This window comes from Lonchura striata, chromosome Z (genome assembly GCF_046129695.1).
Source record: "Lonchura striata isolate bLonStr1 chromosome Z, bLonStr1.mat, whole genome shotgun sequence".
Taxonomy (NCBI): domain Eukaryota; kingdom Metazoa; phylum Chordata; class Aves; order Passeriformes; family Estrildidae; genus Lonchura; species Lonchura striata.
In genome coordinates, this window is record NC_134642.1 from 29,627,733 (window position 1) to 29,642,682 (window position 14,950).

At 37.9% G+C, this 14,950-nt stretch overlaps 1 protein-coding gene across 1 annotated transcript in view; it reads right to left on the minus strand.

The window, feature by feature from the left end:
* NDUFAF2 (NADH:ubiquinone oxidoreductase complex assembly factor 2) overlaps positions 1 to 14,950 on the minus strand; it is a 55,928-nt gene that overhangs the window by 1,414 nt on the left and 39,564 nt on the right. Inside the window, exon 3 of the mRNA XM_021534352.3 lies at positions 11,584 to 11,624. Coding sequence (XP_021390027.2) covers positions 11,584 to 11,624 — 41 coding nt within the window. The remainder of the gene's footprint in view (positions 1 to 11,583; positions 11,625 to 14,950) is intronic.

Here is a 14,950-nt window from a genome sequence, read left to right on the forward strand (position 1 = left end):
TACTTACAGCTATTTATCATTTGCATCTCTTCATGTAATTCACTATGCCTATGGTGTTAGGTAGCTGTGCTTCAGGGCACAGTTTTGGGAGAAACGTGCAACCTTTGGGGTCTTGCTAGTGCAAGACTACAAAATAAATAAAATCACAAAATCATGGATTGGTTAGGTTGGAAGACAGTGGAGTGGGTCATTTGGTCCAAGTTCATTCAACCCATTCAACCGCCATGCTCCAGCAGGGTCATCCCAGAGCACACGGCACAGGATTGTGTCCAGATGGTTTTTGAATATTTCCAGTGAGGGAGCCTTCTCAGCCTCTCTGGTCAGTTGGTTCCAGTGCTTGGTCACCTGCACAGTAAAGAAGTTTTTCCTCACATTCAGGTGGAATTTCCTGGGCATCAGTGTCTGCCCATTGCTTCTTGTCCTTTTGCTTGGCACCACTGAGCAGAGCCTGGCTCCATCCTCTTGATACCCTCCCATCAGACACTGACAGGCATTGATCACATCCCCTCTCAGTCACCTCTCCTTAGCTTTTCCTTGTAGGAGGGATGCTCCAGTCCCCTAATCAACTTCACTGCCCTCTGCTGGACCTGCTCCAGCAGCTCCATGTCTCTGTTATCCTGAGGAGCCCAGAACTGGACACAGCACTCCAGGTGAGGTCTCACCAGGGCTGAGCAGAGGGGCAGGATCACCTCCCTCCACCTGCTGGCAATGCTCCTCCTAATGCCCTCCACCAGGACACGCTGCTGGCTCATGGACAGCTTGTTGTCCACCAGGACCCCCAGAGCTGCCTCCCAGCAGGTCAGCCCAGCCTGTGCTGGTGCCTGGGGTTGTTCTTCCCCACATGCAGGACCCTGCATTTGCCTTTGGTGAATTCAGAAGGTTCCTCTCTGCCCATGCCTCCAGCCTGTTGAGGTCCTCAGGGGCTGCATGGCCCTCTGGGGTGTCAGCCATTGCTCCCAGCTCTGCATCCTCGGCAAACTTGCTCAGGAGGCATCTGTCCCTTCACCCAAATCACTGGTGAGCGACTTAAACAGTCCTGGGCCCCGTGCTGAACCCTGGGGAGCAACACCAGTGACATTCCAGCCAGACCCTGGGCCAGTGATTACATCCAGCCAGACCCTGGGCCAGTGATTACATCCAGCCAGACCTTGGGACAGTGATTACATCCAGCCAGACCCTGGGACAATGACTACATCCAGCCAGACCCTGGGACAGTGATTACAAGCCTCTGGGTTCTGCCATTCAGCCAGTTCTCAATCCACCTCACTGTCCACTTATCCAGTCAACACCTCTTGAGTTTTCCTACAAGGATGCTGTGAGAGACAGTGTCAAAAGCCTTGCTGAAGTTGAGGTTCTACTGCTCTCCCCTCCTCCATTCAGGTAGTTGTTTCATCATAAAAGTCAATCAGGTAGGTCAAGCATGACTTATCTGCAGTGAATCCATGCTGACTATTCCATGCTGACCTTCCAGTCATCCATGTGGATAGAGATGGCCTCCAGATAAAGGCTGAATTCTTTTCTCCAGATTAGAAGTATATGGAAGAGTTAGGGAGAAACTATAGCAGTACACTCCTCTGTGAACAAGAGACCATGATATTATTTTAGGAATTCAGGTGTTAAAATACATGCTGTACTGACAAGAGTTTAAATAGCAACTATGAACACCTAAGAATGCTTAAAAGGGAGTAATTAAAGAAAACCTTATGTAGGGTTTGTTGACCATGGCTGAATGACCATGCTGACATGGCTGAATGCCAGATGCCCACCAGAGCTTGTCACTCCCCTCCACAGCTGGACAGAGGAGAGAAAATAAAATAGAGAGTTCACAAGTTAAGGACTATGAGAGATCACGCACCAAATACCATCACAAGCAAAACTGACTCAATCCTATCACAGGATAATGAGAAGTAAAATTAAATCTTAAAGTCACCTTCCCTCTACCCCCCTCCCTCCTTCCCAGCTTTGTGCAGGGAGACAGGGAATAGGAGTTATGGCCAGGTGAACATACATTCCTGCTGTTGCTCACAGGGAGGAGTCCTTCCCCTGTACCAGCACAGTATTCTGCCCATGGGAGACAGTTCTCCATCAGCTTCTCCAAATTGAGTCAATCTAATGAGCAACAGCCCTCTCCAAACTACTGCAATATAGGTCCTTCCATGAGGTGCAGTACTCCAGGCACAGCCTGCTGCAGTGTGGGTCCCCCACAGGATCACAAGTCCAGCCAGCAAACCTGCTGCACTGTGGGCTCCTCTCTCCATGGGCGGGCAGGTTCCTGTCAGGACCCTGCTCCAGCACAGGCCTCCCACGGGCTCACAGCCTCCTCTCAGGCATCTGCCTGCTCTGGCCTGGTCTCCTCCAGGCCTGCAGGTGGATCTCTGCATCCCCTGGATGTCCATGGGCTGCAGGACCACAGCTGCCTCACCATGGGCTGCAGGGGAACCTCAGCTCTAGTTCACATGGAGCACCTCCTGTACCTTCTTCTCTCTTAGCCTAGGCATCTGCAGGGATGCTCCTCTAACACATTCTCACACTGCTCTTCTCTGAGCACAAAAAATCTGCAAAACTTTTAGAAGTTTTTTAAAGTTAAGTCTCTCCTTAAATATGTCATCATAGAGGCATTACCACCATTTCTGATGGGCCCAGCTACCCTTGTAACTGCCCTGCTACGAAAAGTTGGCCATACAAAACCAACATACCTTATCTTAGAGGTACAATGGAAAGTAACCCTTTTTCTTAGTTCTTAATTGCCTTTGTACTTAAATCCACAGATACACAGAGCAGAGGCAGAACCCTTTGCATACGAATGGAAATTGAATGGAAATATGCAAGTAATACACAAATGACTCTGCAAACTGAAGAGAGGTGAAAATTCTCAAATGCTCCAATAGAAATATTGCCAAGCATTACAGGATCAAATTTACAACAGTCAGTATAGCAAAACTTCTTTGTGGCATCTCCCAGTTCTACTCTTGTTTACCACATGCCTTTGTAAATCCACCACAGCCTTAAGGGGATTATGCCTATGGTGATTGTATTAAACAACTCCTAAGAAACAAGTAAAGCAAACACCTTTGTGATAACTGAAGACTGCATCATTGTCTCTGGTAAAACAGTGGAAAGCGATTTATTAAAATACAAACATAATCTACTTACTGTGAACAGCTATTCATTTAAAATCTCTTCAAGTGATTACTTCAACATAGTTATCTTAACTAGATAAGAGAAGCTGTAACTAAACACCAAATACTCAAGTCCATTTTAAATGCTGATATATAATTATTCTCTGATTTTCAGACTCAAATAAAGCTCTTTTAATCAGCTTCCTGTGGACAAAATATAATTGTGATAGAGTAAAATGAAAAAGTGGATCTTAAAAAAAAACCAAAACAGCATGAGAAATGATTCTTACTAGCAATTGCAAAAACACCACCCAAACTGAAGCGACTTATTCAGAATTTTCTATACCATTTACCAGGGTAAAATTTTTCCACTACAAAATGTACACATTCATTTTTGGCATTAAACCCATACCACTAATATGTACACTGAAATCGCTGGGATCCTGTCATTTCCTAAGAAAATATTAATTGGAAATATTGGGTCAATTGGCATGCTAGAAAAACTGCGTCAAATACATTCTCACTTTGAGACTCCACTGCTAACCAATCCTTCACTGTCTGATTTGCTATAAAAAGTAACTGAGGGCTAAAAGTTAGTTGTTTGTGGTTTTTTTCTTTGTTTCTTTAAGTTAGGTGTCAGGTTAAGTTAGTTTGTCAGGTTCAGAACACTTATATTCTCTCCTTCTCCAAGATGAGCCACAGTATTTTTTAAGATGGCCATCTTTACTATAAACTGCCCCCCAATAAGTTTTCTGCTAAAATATAAGTACATGAACATGTAATGTGCTCTGACCATTAAGCGAAGTACAAAATCTTTCCATCCAACCCACAGAACACATTATCTATCAGATAACTGGCATTTTAAAAGGATTAGCTTGTTCTTCCAACACTCTCATTTTATGTATTCTTATATAATCTCTTTGAACAGCAGTTCTCAGGAAATACATAACATCTCAAGAGTCAGAAATGTCCTTCAAATTTTTACTAAAAGAAAACTCTAAGAACTGGGGCTATGCTGCAAAACTAAAAAACAAAAAAAGCCTTAAGATGTCCAGCCACATTTTAAAGCAGTTGAAATCCCTGTGTGCAGATGTTCACTTTGAAATGTAACAGCTCCCAGCATGTGGAATAGGATACACATGCTATGCCAAAAGCTATGTCCAAATACATGTTCTGTAGTTTATTTTTAGGTGGAAAGTAAACAAGACATTTTATCACTGCAGGTTGTCCAACTTTGGTGATTATTTTATGTTGTATAAGGTTTTTAACACTTCTAATGTTTGGATTTGTGTGTCTTTCTTCTTTAGGGAGGCAGATTTTAAGAAAGTGATGTCTAAGGTTTTCTTGAAGAACATTATTATTAAGGAAATACCAAAGTAGCCCTTTGTGGAGTTAGAGGCAGCTGTTTTTCATCCACAAAGCTGCTGACTTCTGCATAATCTGACATCTTAGTATTGGTAACAGCTGCATGATCAAAGAATGAAAGATGACCTGCTCCTAGGAGCAACACAGCTCTAGTCATGTTGCTGTCTTCCAAGGATGTTTCTGCAAATGGTGTCAGGCTCTATTTCCTGCCACCAGCATGAAAATTTCACTTCTGTTGCAAACTATGTATTTTTTGAAGCTCTCAGGTAACTCCAGCAACTGAGTTGTATCACAAAGTATCCTCTGTGGTATGGAAACTGTATTCACCTCCACTCCACAAAAGGAGAAAAATCTAGACAAAGGATTTTAGATGCCTACTTTTATGTACTGGAAGAGCTATTTTTGTAGAGTAAATATTTGCAATGCAGTGTTCTTTTGCTCTTAAATGCTCCCATATTGTGACTTCTTTCCCCTTCTTGAAAAAATGAGTAACCTTACAGAATGAATAAAATTAATTCCTCTCAGAAGGAAGATGAAGATGTCATGAATACAAAAGAGGGTTCTCTAGGCACACTCATTCCTTCAAGTGGAGTCTGGCTCAGTAACCAGTCTTTGCTGAACAGTTCTTGCTATTCTTTGCCACAGACAGATGGTGGTACTGAACCCTTTCTATCCTGCAGCACCAGCTGAACTTCACTCCCTGAGGAACCAGTCCTCCCCTCTCTGTGTGCCCCCTGGCCCTCTAGACAGCCATAGCCACGCCAGCACCTGCCTTCCATAAAACATTTTCAAACTCCTATGCATCAAGTTGTGAACAAAGCTCTAAGGACGCAGGCAAATGCAGATATGCAGTACCAAAGTATAGCTTCTAAGGGGCAGGGTTTAAGGATTGTTTATTTTAACACAAACCAACTGAATGGTACTTTCCAGAAGGTATTCTCAACACCTAACCCTTTAATTACAAGGTTTTTATTTATTATTAATTTTGAAAAAGAGTAATCTTTTTTTTTCTCAGATGGGTTTGTATTTTGATTAAATTAGAATCAAATAGCTTTTCTATATTGTCTTAGAAACTATTTCAACTTCCCAAGTTACCATAAGTTGAAATACTTATGATTTGTATTGATTTGCATCTTGTTAGCTAGTTACTGTTTGATGCCAGAACTGAGAAACAGCTGGACAGTTGTGGTTTTTTTAACTGTAGATGAGTATTCATAGAATACTCACATTTTGTGACTAGTTTGAATATTTTATATTTAGTCATTAATTAACTTTAACTTAGACTCTGCCTGTTAAAAATTCATGCCTGTAGGTTGACAAAAATTTAAAAAACAACAAATTGAATGAAAAAATTGTTTTGGCAGTTAAAAACAATTGATAGAAGACAATTTAATGTGTCAGAATTTTTTCTTCATTATCAAGTTAACTGAAACTTGGGCAAAACTTTAGAAGTTAAGCTGAATCACCATTTTTTAGAATATCACCAAACGATTAAACTAAATTCAGTTTTCCAGTTTGACAAGTTAAGTAGGCAAGATGAGCTAATTGGCTATTACAACATATTTCAAGTATAGGAGGCAGGGAGAGGACCTCATCTTTGGGAAGCACTGAATGTTCTGATTTAGGGCAGGTCCTGGTAACTCAGCAACTGAACATGAGCTCAGCAGTACCAGCTTGGGAATGAGAAATAATGTAGTAAATAAAAAGCTACCATTCCATGACAAAAATAGAGGAGTAGTTTGAAATAGAAAGGCTTGTCTGGATTAGCTAAAATAGTTATTTAAATCAAACACTGACTCAAGTGACTGCTAATTTTGTAAAGAACCTACACTAAATATCCTTTATCCATCAACAAATAACATTAATCAAATAAATTTAAGATTTGCTTTAATGCAGGTTCAGTTTTTGAGCAAATCTCTGATCCATTACAATATTTAGTTTTACATGCAGTGCTAATACCACATTTACTACTATGCTAAATCAGTTAAATATTAATCATAACTCACAGTAATTTTTGTTTAAATTTAATCTGCAGACAAGCAGTGCTTAGTATTACTGAAGTACTATACTGCTAGATATGAACTACAGAATCTCTGGCATAAGGTGACATAGTTTCTAGGGCACCACAGTGTAGCATATGTGTTTGGTAAGAACATGTAGCAAGAGGCAAAAGGAAGAGACACCTAACTGTAAAGCATATCACCAACACATGGAGACAGTAGGGGACTGAATTATTTTTACAGTTCTGCCAAGATATTTATATGGAACTACACATATATTCAAGATTACAGATGAGACTTTGTAGAAGCAGCAAAAAAACCACAAACTAGCCTGGCACCATTGCACTCTGCCCTGAATAAAGGGCAACACATAGCCCTGATCCCCACAGAGCAAACAAGGAACTGCAGCTCTGACTCAGCCACCGTTTGTCCCTTGCTTTCTTGAGTCTACATATGATGTAATTTGTACCAGCCCTTTCCTGGTGTGCTTCCCTTTGCCCTGCATCCCTTCTCAGCTGTGCAGTCAGTGAATCAGGACACAGAACCAGCGCTCCATGCACTCCTTCCCACATGGATAGGAGCAGAAGAGGAGCAGCAGCTCATTCCTCTGTTGCCTTGGAATCTGCAGCATGGCAATCTAGAGGCAATGGGACAAATTGGCACCCCAACACTCCTCTGTGGAGGTTGGGCAGGCAGTTATATTTCAAACTTGAAGACAAAGTAAAAATTAACAAGAGGAAAAAATCCAAAAGATGATGGCTTCTGCAAACGCTCTATATTTTTTTCATTGACTTCTATCACTACTCCCTTCTATTTAAGCTCTTCATAGCTCAGTTCTTTATATTGTCAAATTTTGTTGCCCTTTGCACCAAATAATAATCCTCTCTGGAATCATGCATAATTTACTATGCAAAATGCTATTTAGTGCAACCTAAGTTATTGAATATGGCCCAAATCCTGGTTGTGATTCTGGACAACAGTGGGCGGAAATATTTTGCTCAGAGACATGTTTATCCCTGGATTTTTAAAATACTTTTTTTCCTTGTACCTGTTAATTATGTTACAGTTTTTGGTGGCTTCAGACACAAATTACTCATGTGCTAAGCCCTAGTCTCTATGTAAGAATGTAGAATCTCCATATCAGTATTCTCATTTTACAACTTCTCAACTGAAGCATCTGAAAGCAGACAGAGGCAAAACTACAAGATGCAATCCCAAAAGTGTCAAAGAAAGCATTTTTCTAAACTGCATTCCATTCTCCTTAAAGGAATGTAAATTCTTGTAAACTAATCTACACGGATGAACCTCATTTTGATCATACCATCTCTCAAATAAGTAATACTTATAATCAAACAAATAGGAAGAATGGATATACATTGTAGAAATTAAATAGAATTTAATTTCAATGTAATTATTTGTGGGTTGAAAGGAAGAAACCTTATGCTTACTACAACTCACTGAAGTATGTTTTTTTCTCACTTGACAAGGAGCTTGCCAAAACAGATAATTATGGATACCCTCAAAATAGTATGAAAGAATAGAGGCATCATCACAGAAGTTTCTTTAGCATTTCACCTTCTATCCAACTGTGCAATTCAGAAAACTCACTGAATTTTATTACTGTGTAACAAGTACATCCTGCATGAGAAAAGCAGCCATCTACTGTGGTTTTCAATTTCAAACTATTTTCAAGATCTTGATGCTAATTAAAGGAACATGCAATTCTACTTCACTTCCCATGAAATATTATTATAACACACATATACAGAGCAACAGAGAGGTTTCAGTTCAAACTGATTTGTGGCTCTGCAGCTCAGTGTGTGCTACAGAGGAAGCAGCTTCTACATCAACAGGGAAGTGCTATCTAGTACAAAGAGCTGTGTACACAAATATGTGTTACTATGGGTTCATATCTACCACTTTGAGGATACTATGCTGGTGAGTTCAGAGAAAAACCACATTTCCCTCCATACCAGTTTCTCTCAGCATTGCCATAATTGCAAGTTTCCTCACTCATTTTCTGATATCCCAAGGAAGTCTGTAACTTTATTTCTGTCTCCATTCTACAGACATGGTCTTAAATAATGCCAAGTTTCTCAGATACCCTTGAACCTCAGGACATTGTCAGAAGTAGGATGTAGCTAGAAGACCTGTTATTGGAGAAAATAAGGATTAGATTTCTAAATGTATTTGGATATCTTGTGGTATAAATGTCAGAATTCTTTAAAAGCTTCTACAAATATGATGCCCACTAAAATAAGAAAAAAAAAATCAAATAGAAGTTAGGCACAGAAAGGCTTGGAAAGAGGTTGCCTCCTTGCTTTCATGAGCATCTTTTCTTTCCCTTCTAAACAAGATGCGAAAAATCCAAAATATATATTATTATAATTATATAATATAATATTACGCTTCTGTATCCTAAAGACAAACTGGGTGGTAGGGGCATATGCAAGACAGCATATTTACCTTGGAAATTTTTGGATGAGCTATACAGAAGTTGGAATATGGCTCAAAGAATGAAAAGGAATAGCATCATAACTTCCATGGATGGAACCTCCTTTCTATATAACAACTGCTATATCTCAAGACAACTTTTTTAAATAAATTCTGAAATTAAAGCTTAGCAGGTGAATTAGTACACATGTAAAGTGATAAATTACTAAATAATGCTTCCACAAAATATAATTTGATTAAAATTATTTTAATATTAGTAGCCTTTAAAACATTTTCATTATTTTAAAACTGTAAGGTCCTTAGACAGTGACATATTTCCTATTTGCCAAAACACTTGCTATATACATCTCATTTCCTACATATATAATAAAGAAATGTATCAAGTCAACTTAGTTATTAATCCCCGGTTAAACTGGCTAAAATATAATTTAGAGCTGCACAGGAATAAAGGTAATGATTTTCCTAAGCCAATCACATATGATCATACTCAATACACATATAAAGGAACAGATGACAAGATGCTACAGTACTACAAAAATATTCGTATTCAAGCTCAGAGTCTCACTGTTATTAAGGAGTATATGTACTGTATACATGCTCAGACAGGGCAAAGGTGTGATCCAGAATTCTATACCAAGACAGACTCCCTGATTACCATAGGAACAGAGTATGTTTAAGCAGAGTTATCAGCCTTATCATAACTGAGCTGAGACTTGGCATATTTCAAGCTGTGAAAAAATCAAAAGGCAACCAACTGTTAAACAGTATCCCAGATAATTATTTTAAAATCCAAGGCTTAAAGCATTATCATTCCTTAAGTAACTAGCCAGGTTAGAAATAACCAAGGTGATGAGCAGCATTCATGAGTTATGTCTAGTCAGACACAAAAAGCCGAGTGACTTCCTTCAAAAATGGGGAAAAAGGGATAGGCACACAAGGAGAAAAGAAACCATTAGGGATGTGGTACATTTAACACTGCACAAGCTGACTCGAAGTATTCTTCCATTAAAAAAGAAAACAAAACATATAAACCAGGAGAGAGAAACTGAAGAGAGAGGTAAAGCAATTTCTTCTGAGCAAAAGTGAAAGCTTTATAATGGAAACAAGAAAACAAGCAAACAAGCAAACAAACAAAAAAAAGTCAGGTGTTTGTGGAAAAAAGAATGGCTTGAATATAAAACATGATCAAGTCTCAAGAAAATCATCAACAGACTTAGCCTGATGTCATGATCCAATTATTCTGACCACTGTCAGGGAGGAAAAACTCACATTTGTTCTCACTTAAATGACTGGCATGTCCTGATGATTATGAATGACATTGTTTTAGCCTACAGTATTTATCAAACCATTGGCTCCCAACATGTGGTCATCAGTGTGATCAGTAAGATCCAACTGCTTTGTGAAGCTGTATCTCTGCAACATTTTGAATTAAAAATTCATCATGAAACCTGGTAACCTGAGTAGTTGGGCAAACTCTATCATCAATAGCCAAGAGCTAATAAAAGACAAGACAAATATAAAAAACTCCACATGTAAGATTCAAAAGGGGGATGGTAGGCTAACAGAACTAGAACAGAAAATATAGTAAAGTTTAATATATGTCATTTGATATTAGAAAGGAAAAAAATGAAGGGCCAAGGACAGGAAAGAGAGGAAAACCATTCAAAAAGTACTTTTACAGACTGCAAAGGTAGGAACATAGGCACAGCTCCAGAAACTTACACTTTAGGGTTGTTACAATAAGATGTTGACAGCAAAATGTCATTAAAGCAGAGAGAATTAGTTGAAAAGCTGTATGTTGTGTAGGAGCTTGTTCAATGACAAGTTCCTTCAGGTCATCTCAACACACAGGCAGTCAGGACAATTTTTCACAGGCCAGGATGTTCCAGAAGATCTCAGTGACGAAATAGCTGGATATGCCAACATATCTTCAGAGATCTGAACTTGACAAAGGTACTCCTGAGGCAAGTCATGTATCTGCCTCCTTGGGTGTAATTTTGAATCTTCTGCAGCAAACTATATCTTCTCTCTCATTCCTAGTTGGTGCTTAGCAACTTATAATAGAAGTGCTGGGCAATTCATGTATGTGTATGCATCTGCATACACAGATCAGCAGTCAAACTTGTTTCTAAACTCCTTACAAACTCATCAGCATGAAAGACACTGTGGGACATTCCTCTGCTTTCTCTTATGGAAAAAGACATAGCTGCAACTTCCTGTAGCATTAGCACTTGAAAATGCAGTGCAATTAGTTTTCCTGTTTTGATTAATCCACTGGCAGCTGGGTTTGAAACCCACATTTTAGTATCAACTACCATGAAAAAACCTTACATTATTGCTATGGTTTTTAATTAATTTAAGAATTTTTAAATTGAATAGACTCTTCAATGGTTATGATCATCTTAAAGAATCCATGTATATCACCTTAAAAGAATTCATACAGAGAGTGACTAAAGAATAATGGAATTTATTTTACTTTTTTCTAGGTGTTAGATATCTAGTCAGTGTGCATTTTCATCAGTTAGGCAAGGAATATACTAAATTCTCCTCCACAAGTGGCAGATTATTGCACAGATTAGTTCACTAAAAATTAATTATGGTAGTTTCATTTCAACAGTTGAAAATTTAAAGACATTGCATCTCACCTCAATGGTGGGTGGATCTTCTCTCTTTTTTCTTATCCATGCTGAAAAAAAAATCAAATTGATTATTTCAAAGATCAAAAATGGTGTTAAAACTCAAAATTATTATTAAGTTGTAACAGAAAGCAAGTATTTATGAAAAAAAAAATTACAATAGAATTTACCACAACCTGGCTAACCTGTCATTTCCCAAAATGTAGGCAACAAGATGTTATTTCCTGTTTCAATACTCAGTCTTCAGAGAAGGGAGGGGTGGGCGATGGTGTCACCTCTGTGTGGAGACTTTGGGCATGGTTTACATACCACCTTGGCTGTCAAAACAGGGCTTAAAAAGCAGGGCTTATGGCACAGGCTTATTGTAGAGCTTGCAATAAGGAGTTGAGGTACACCCTGAGAAAATGACAAGCTGACTGATGGAAAGTAAACAGCCTTAGACCACTCTGGTGAAAAAGGATTCTTGTACATGCTTCAGACATTCTTAAAGCTGAAAACTTTTGTGACTGGGGAAGGACCCCTCCATCGCAGTTAATTCATGCTGGAAAAGACAGCAGAGGAATGGAGGAATAAAAGCAGTGCCGATGACAGCTGTCCTGTGGCTCAGGTTTTCTGAATGAGGTCCACAGACATTTGCCCACTCCCATCACTAACACTACTGTTAGCTGGGACTGTCAGGAGGCAACAATCCAGACACCACATTGCAGACACTGACAGGTCTCACTTTGTAGTCAATGAATTAATAGAGAGAGGTCCAACTATTACAGATATTATTTAGAGGAATGACCTGACACTACTTTGTAGAAATACCACTACTGTAGCATTTTTTCACACCTTTTTAATCTACACAATTGGTAGGACAGAAGATATTTGTCTTTTCTGCCCATATTCTTCAAATTAATTAGCAGCAGAATGCACGTAGCCAGTAATGAACAGAATGACAAACATAAGGAAAGCCCTTCCAAGTGTTGAGATGCAGCAAAATGTTATTTCACATGTTTGTTTCGGTAATTAAGATTTTTGTTACTATGCTTGAAAATTAGAGCAAAAATAACATTTTGCTATAATCCACTCAAATTTCTGGCCTAACCTGTTGCCATCTATAAAGTTACAGAAGTGCTTTAAGAAGTAAATATTCCATATTTGAGTTTTCTAATACCATCTGTGCTGTATTTTGAGGGGAATCAGGGAATGATTTAGATAAGCCTAAGACATTAAAACCTGCACAGAATCATAACATCATCTCACTTCTGAAAATGCAATTACATAGAAGATGAAACACTAACACCAACACCATGGTTTCAGCAGCAGTATGCAAGTGGTTTTAGGGAGAATAGCTTCCAAGTAACATATGAACAAAGTGAAACAAAATGGTAGAACAGCTTGGAATTTAGCCAGGATGGCAAGACCAACAGACTTGGTAAATGGTAAAGTTTAATGGTAAAACACATGTAAAGAAAAAAGCAAGGTAATAATTTTGGTTCTTGTCTATCAGATGCCAAATCCTGAAGATATGTACTTTTAAATGTCTTTCTCAAACTACTTTTCTTAAAAGCAGTCCTTGTCATCTCTTCTCAGCATTCCTAACAGAAAATAGATCTAAATCTATTGTCATTGTGGAGAAGTGACAGAGCTATGAAGCACCAACATCACCCTTTCTGTAAGTTTTATGTCAGCGGAAAGAAAAACAGCCCAGTAAATGTAACTCAAAATATAACTAAGTGACTTTCTATTAAATCTATAGAAGAACTACTGAACTTTTTGCATGCACCTGTAGCACTTAAAAACATTCAAACTGCAAAATCTGGCAAGATGAGAGATTAAACTGATACTGTCATTTTTTAGCAGCTTTGCATATGCTCTGTAATAAACCAATCTATTGAAGAAAATCTTATCACATAAGCATTTCCTCCTGAAGGAAGTTACCTTTGTCCATACTTAGCAACAGTTTCAGATTACTGAAATACTTGGCAACAACATTCAGAAAGAAGCATAAAGTAATAGAGATTTCAGATATAGCAAAGTGTGTATATTAGACACTAATCAATAGAAGATATAACTGGAGAACAAAAGGGAAAAATAATAGTTAAAAATGTCTCATAAAAAGAAAAGCTTTAAACTATCAAAATTTAACAGAGTACTTGCAACAAAATATCTTCTACCTTGCCATGCCTTGCTTCTTACCCGTGGAAGGACAGTATCACTGTTTTCAATCCCACAGCTCTCAAAAGGTAAAAATTGATTTACTTTATTTGAAATTGCCAGTATTTTCTTAAAACACCAACTGCAGTTTAATTTCAGTTGATTATAATAACTGATCCCTAAAGAAAAAATTTGAAATAAAAACTAGGCTGCAGTTAGAAAGTACTGCTGAAATATAAACATTACAATAGATTTTCTTTCAAGAGCACCTGTGACTTTCAGCAGTTCTTTGGCTAATGATTTTCAGATGAATTGAATATTTCTAGTAAATTATTTTATCATTTAATTATCTACCTCATTTAAAAAGCTGTAAACAAAACAGTGAAGGGTAACACTATCACATATGTCCTGTGAACAGAGGCTGTGAAGTAAAAGCCACTCCATAATACGTTTTCATTCATTAACTGAACTCAGTACCAACACTCAAAAGCAAAGAAATAAACCTTAATGTAGGAAGATTTTTTGTATCAAACGTTCCATAATAGAACTTCATCTATTTAAATACATAAATAATGCACACAGTTTTAACACTGTGATCTTTTTATTTCCAGTTATAACAACACTTAAATACTTTGTTTTATTGAAGCTATTAACCTTCCCGTTTTCTAATAAATGTCAGGAGTACAAATCTTTTTCAAATTAATGGTACATAAAACTTCTTGGCACAAATATTGATACTATTTTCTGAATTACTACAAGTAAACTAATTTTAGTATCTCTCATGAACTGCATAAGAAAGTCATTATTTAATCAAAGATTTCTTCACTGCCATGTAGCTGAGGGAGGAATACAGTATGAAAATTTGCAAAAATATTTTTATATGCATAAGATTCAGCTAGTTACATTTAACATTATAATACTCCTCTGTGCAAATCTACTTCTGAAATATTTTTCATAAAGCTCAAGATGAAACCTGAGTTTAAAAGCACAGAAAACATCATCTGATGTCAGTATATTTTAGCACACTACAGTTTAGCATCCAATGGTTTTATGAGTCTTTCAAAAAAATGCATTTTACAAATAATTCACCTGACAACTCCTTAATCTTTGAGGGTAAGAATGGGAGGACTCTAATATATTTAATTTTCACCCATTTTTATGTGGTTCTCTTTAAGACAGGAAGATTTTTAAAAGCCCTTAAAAATCTTTGACTTTTAAGTTATCAATACAATTT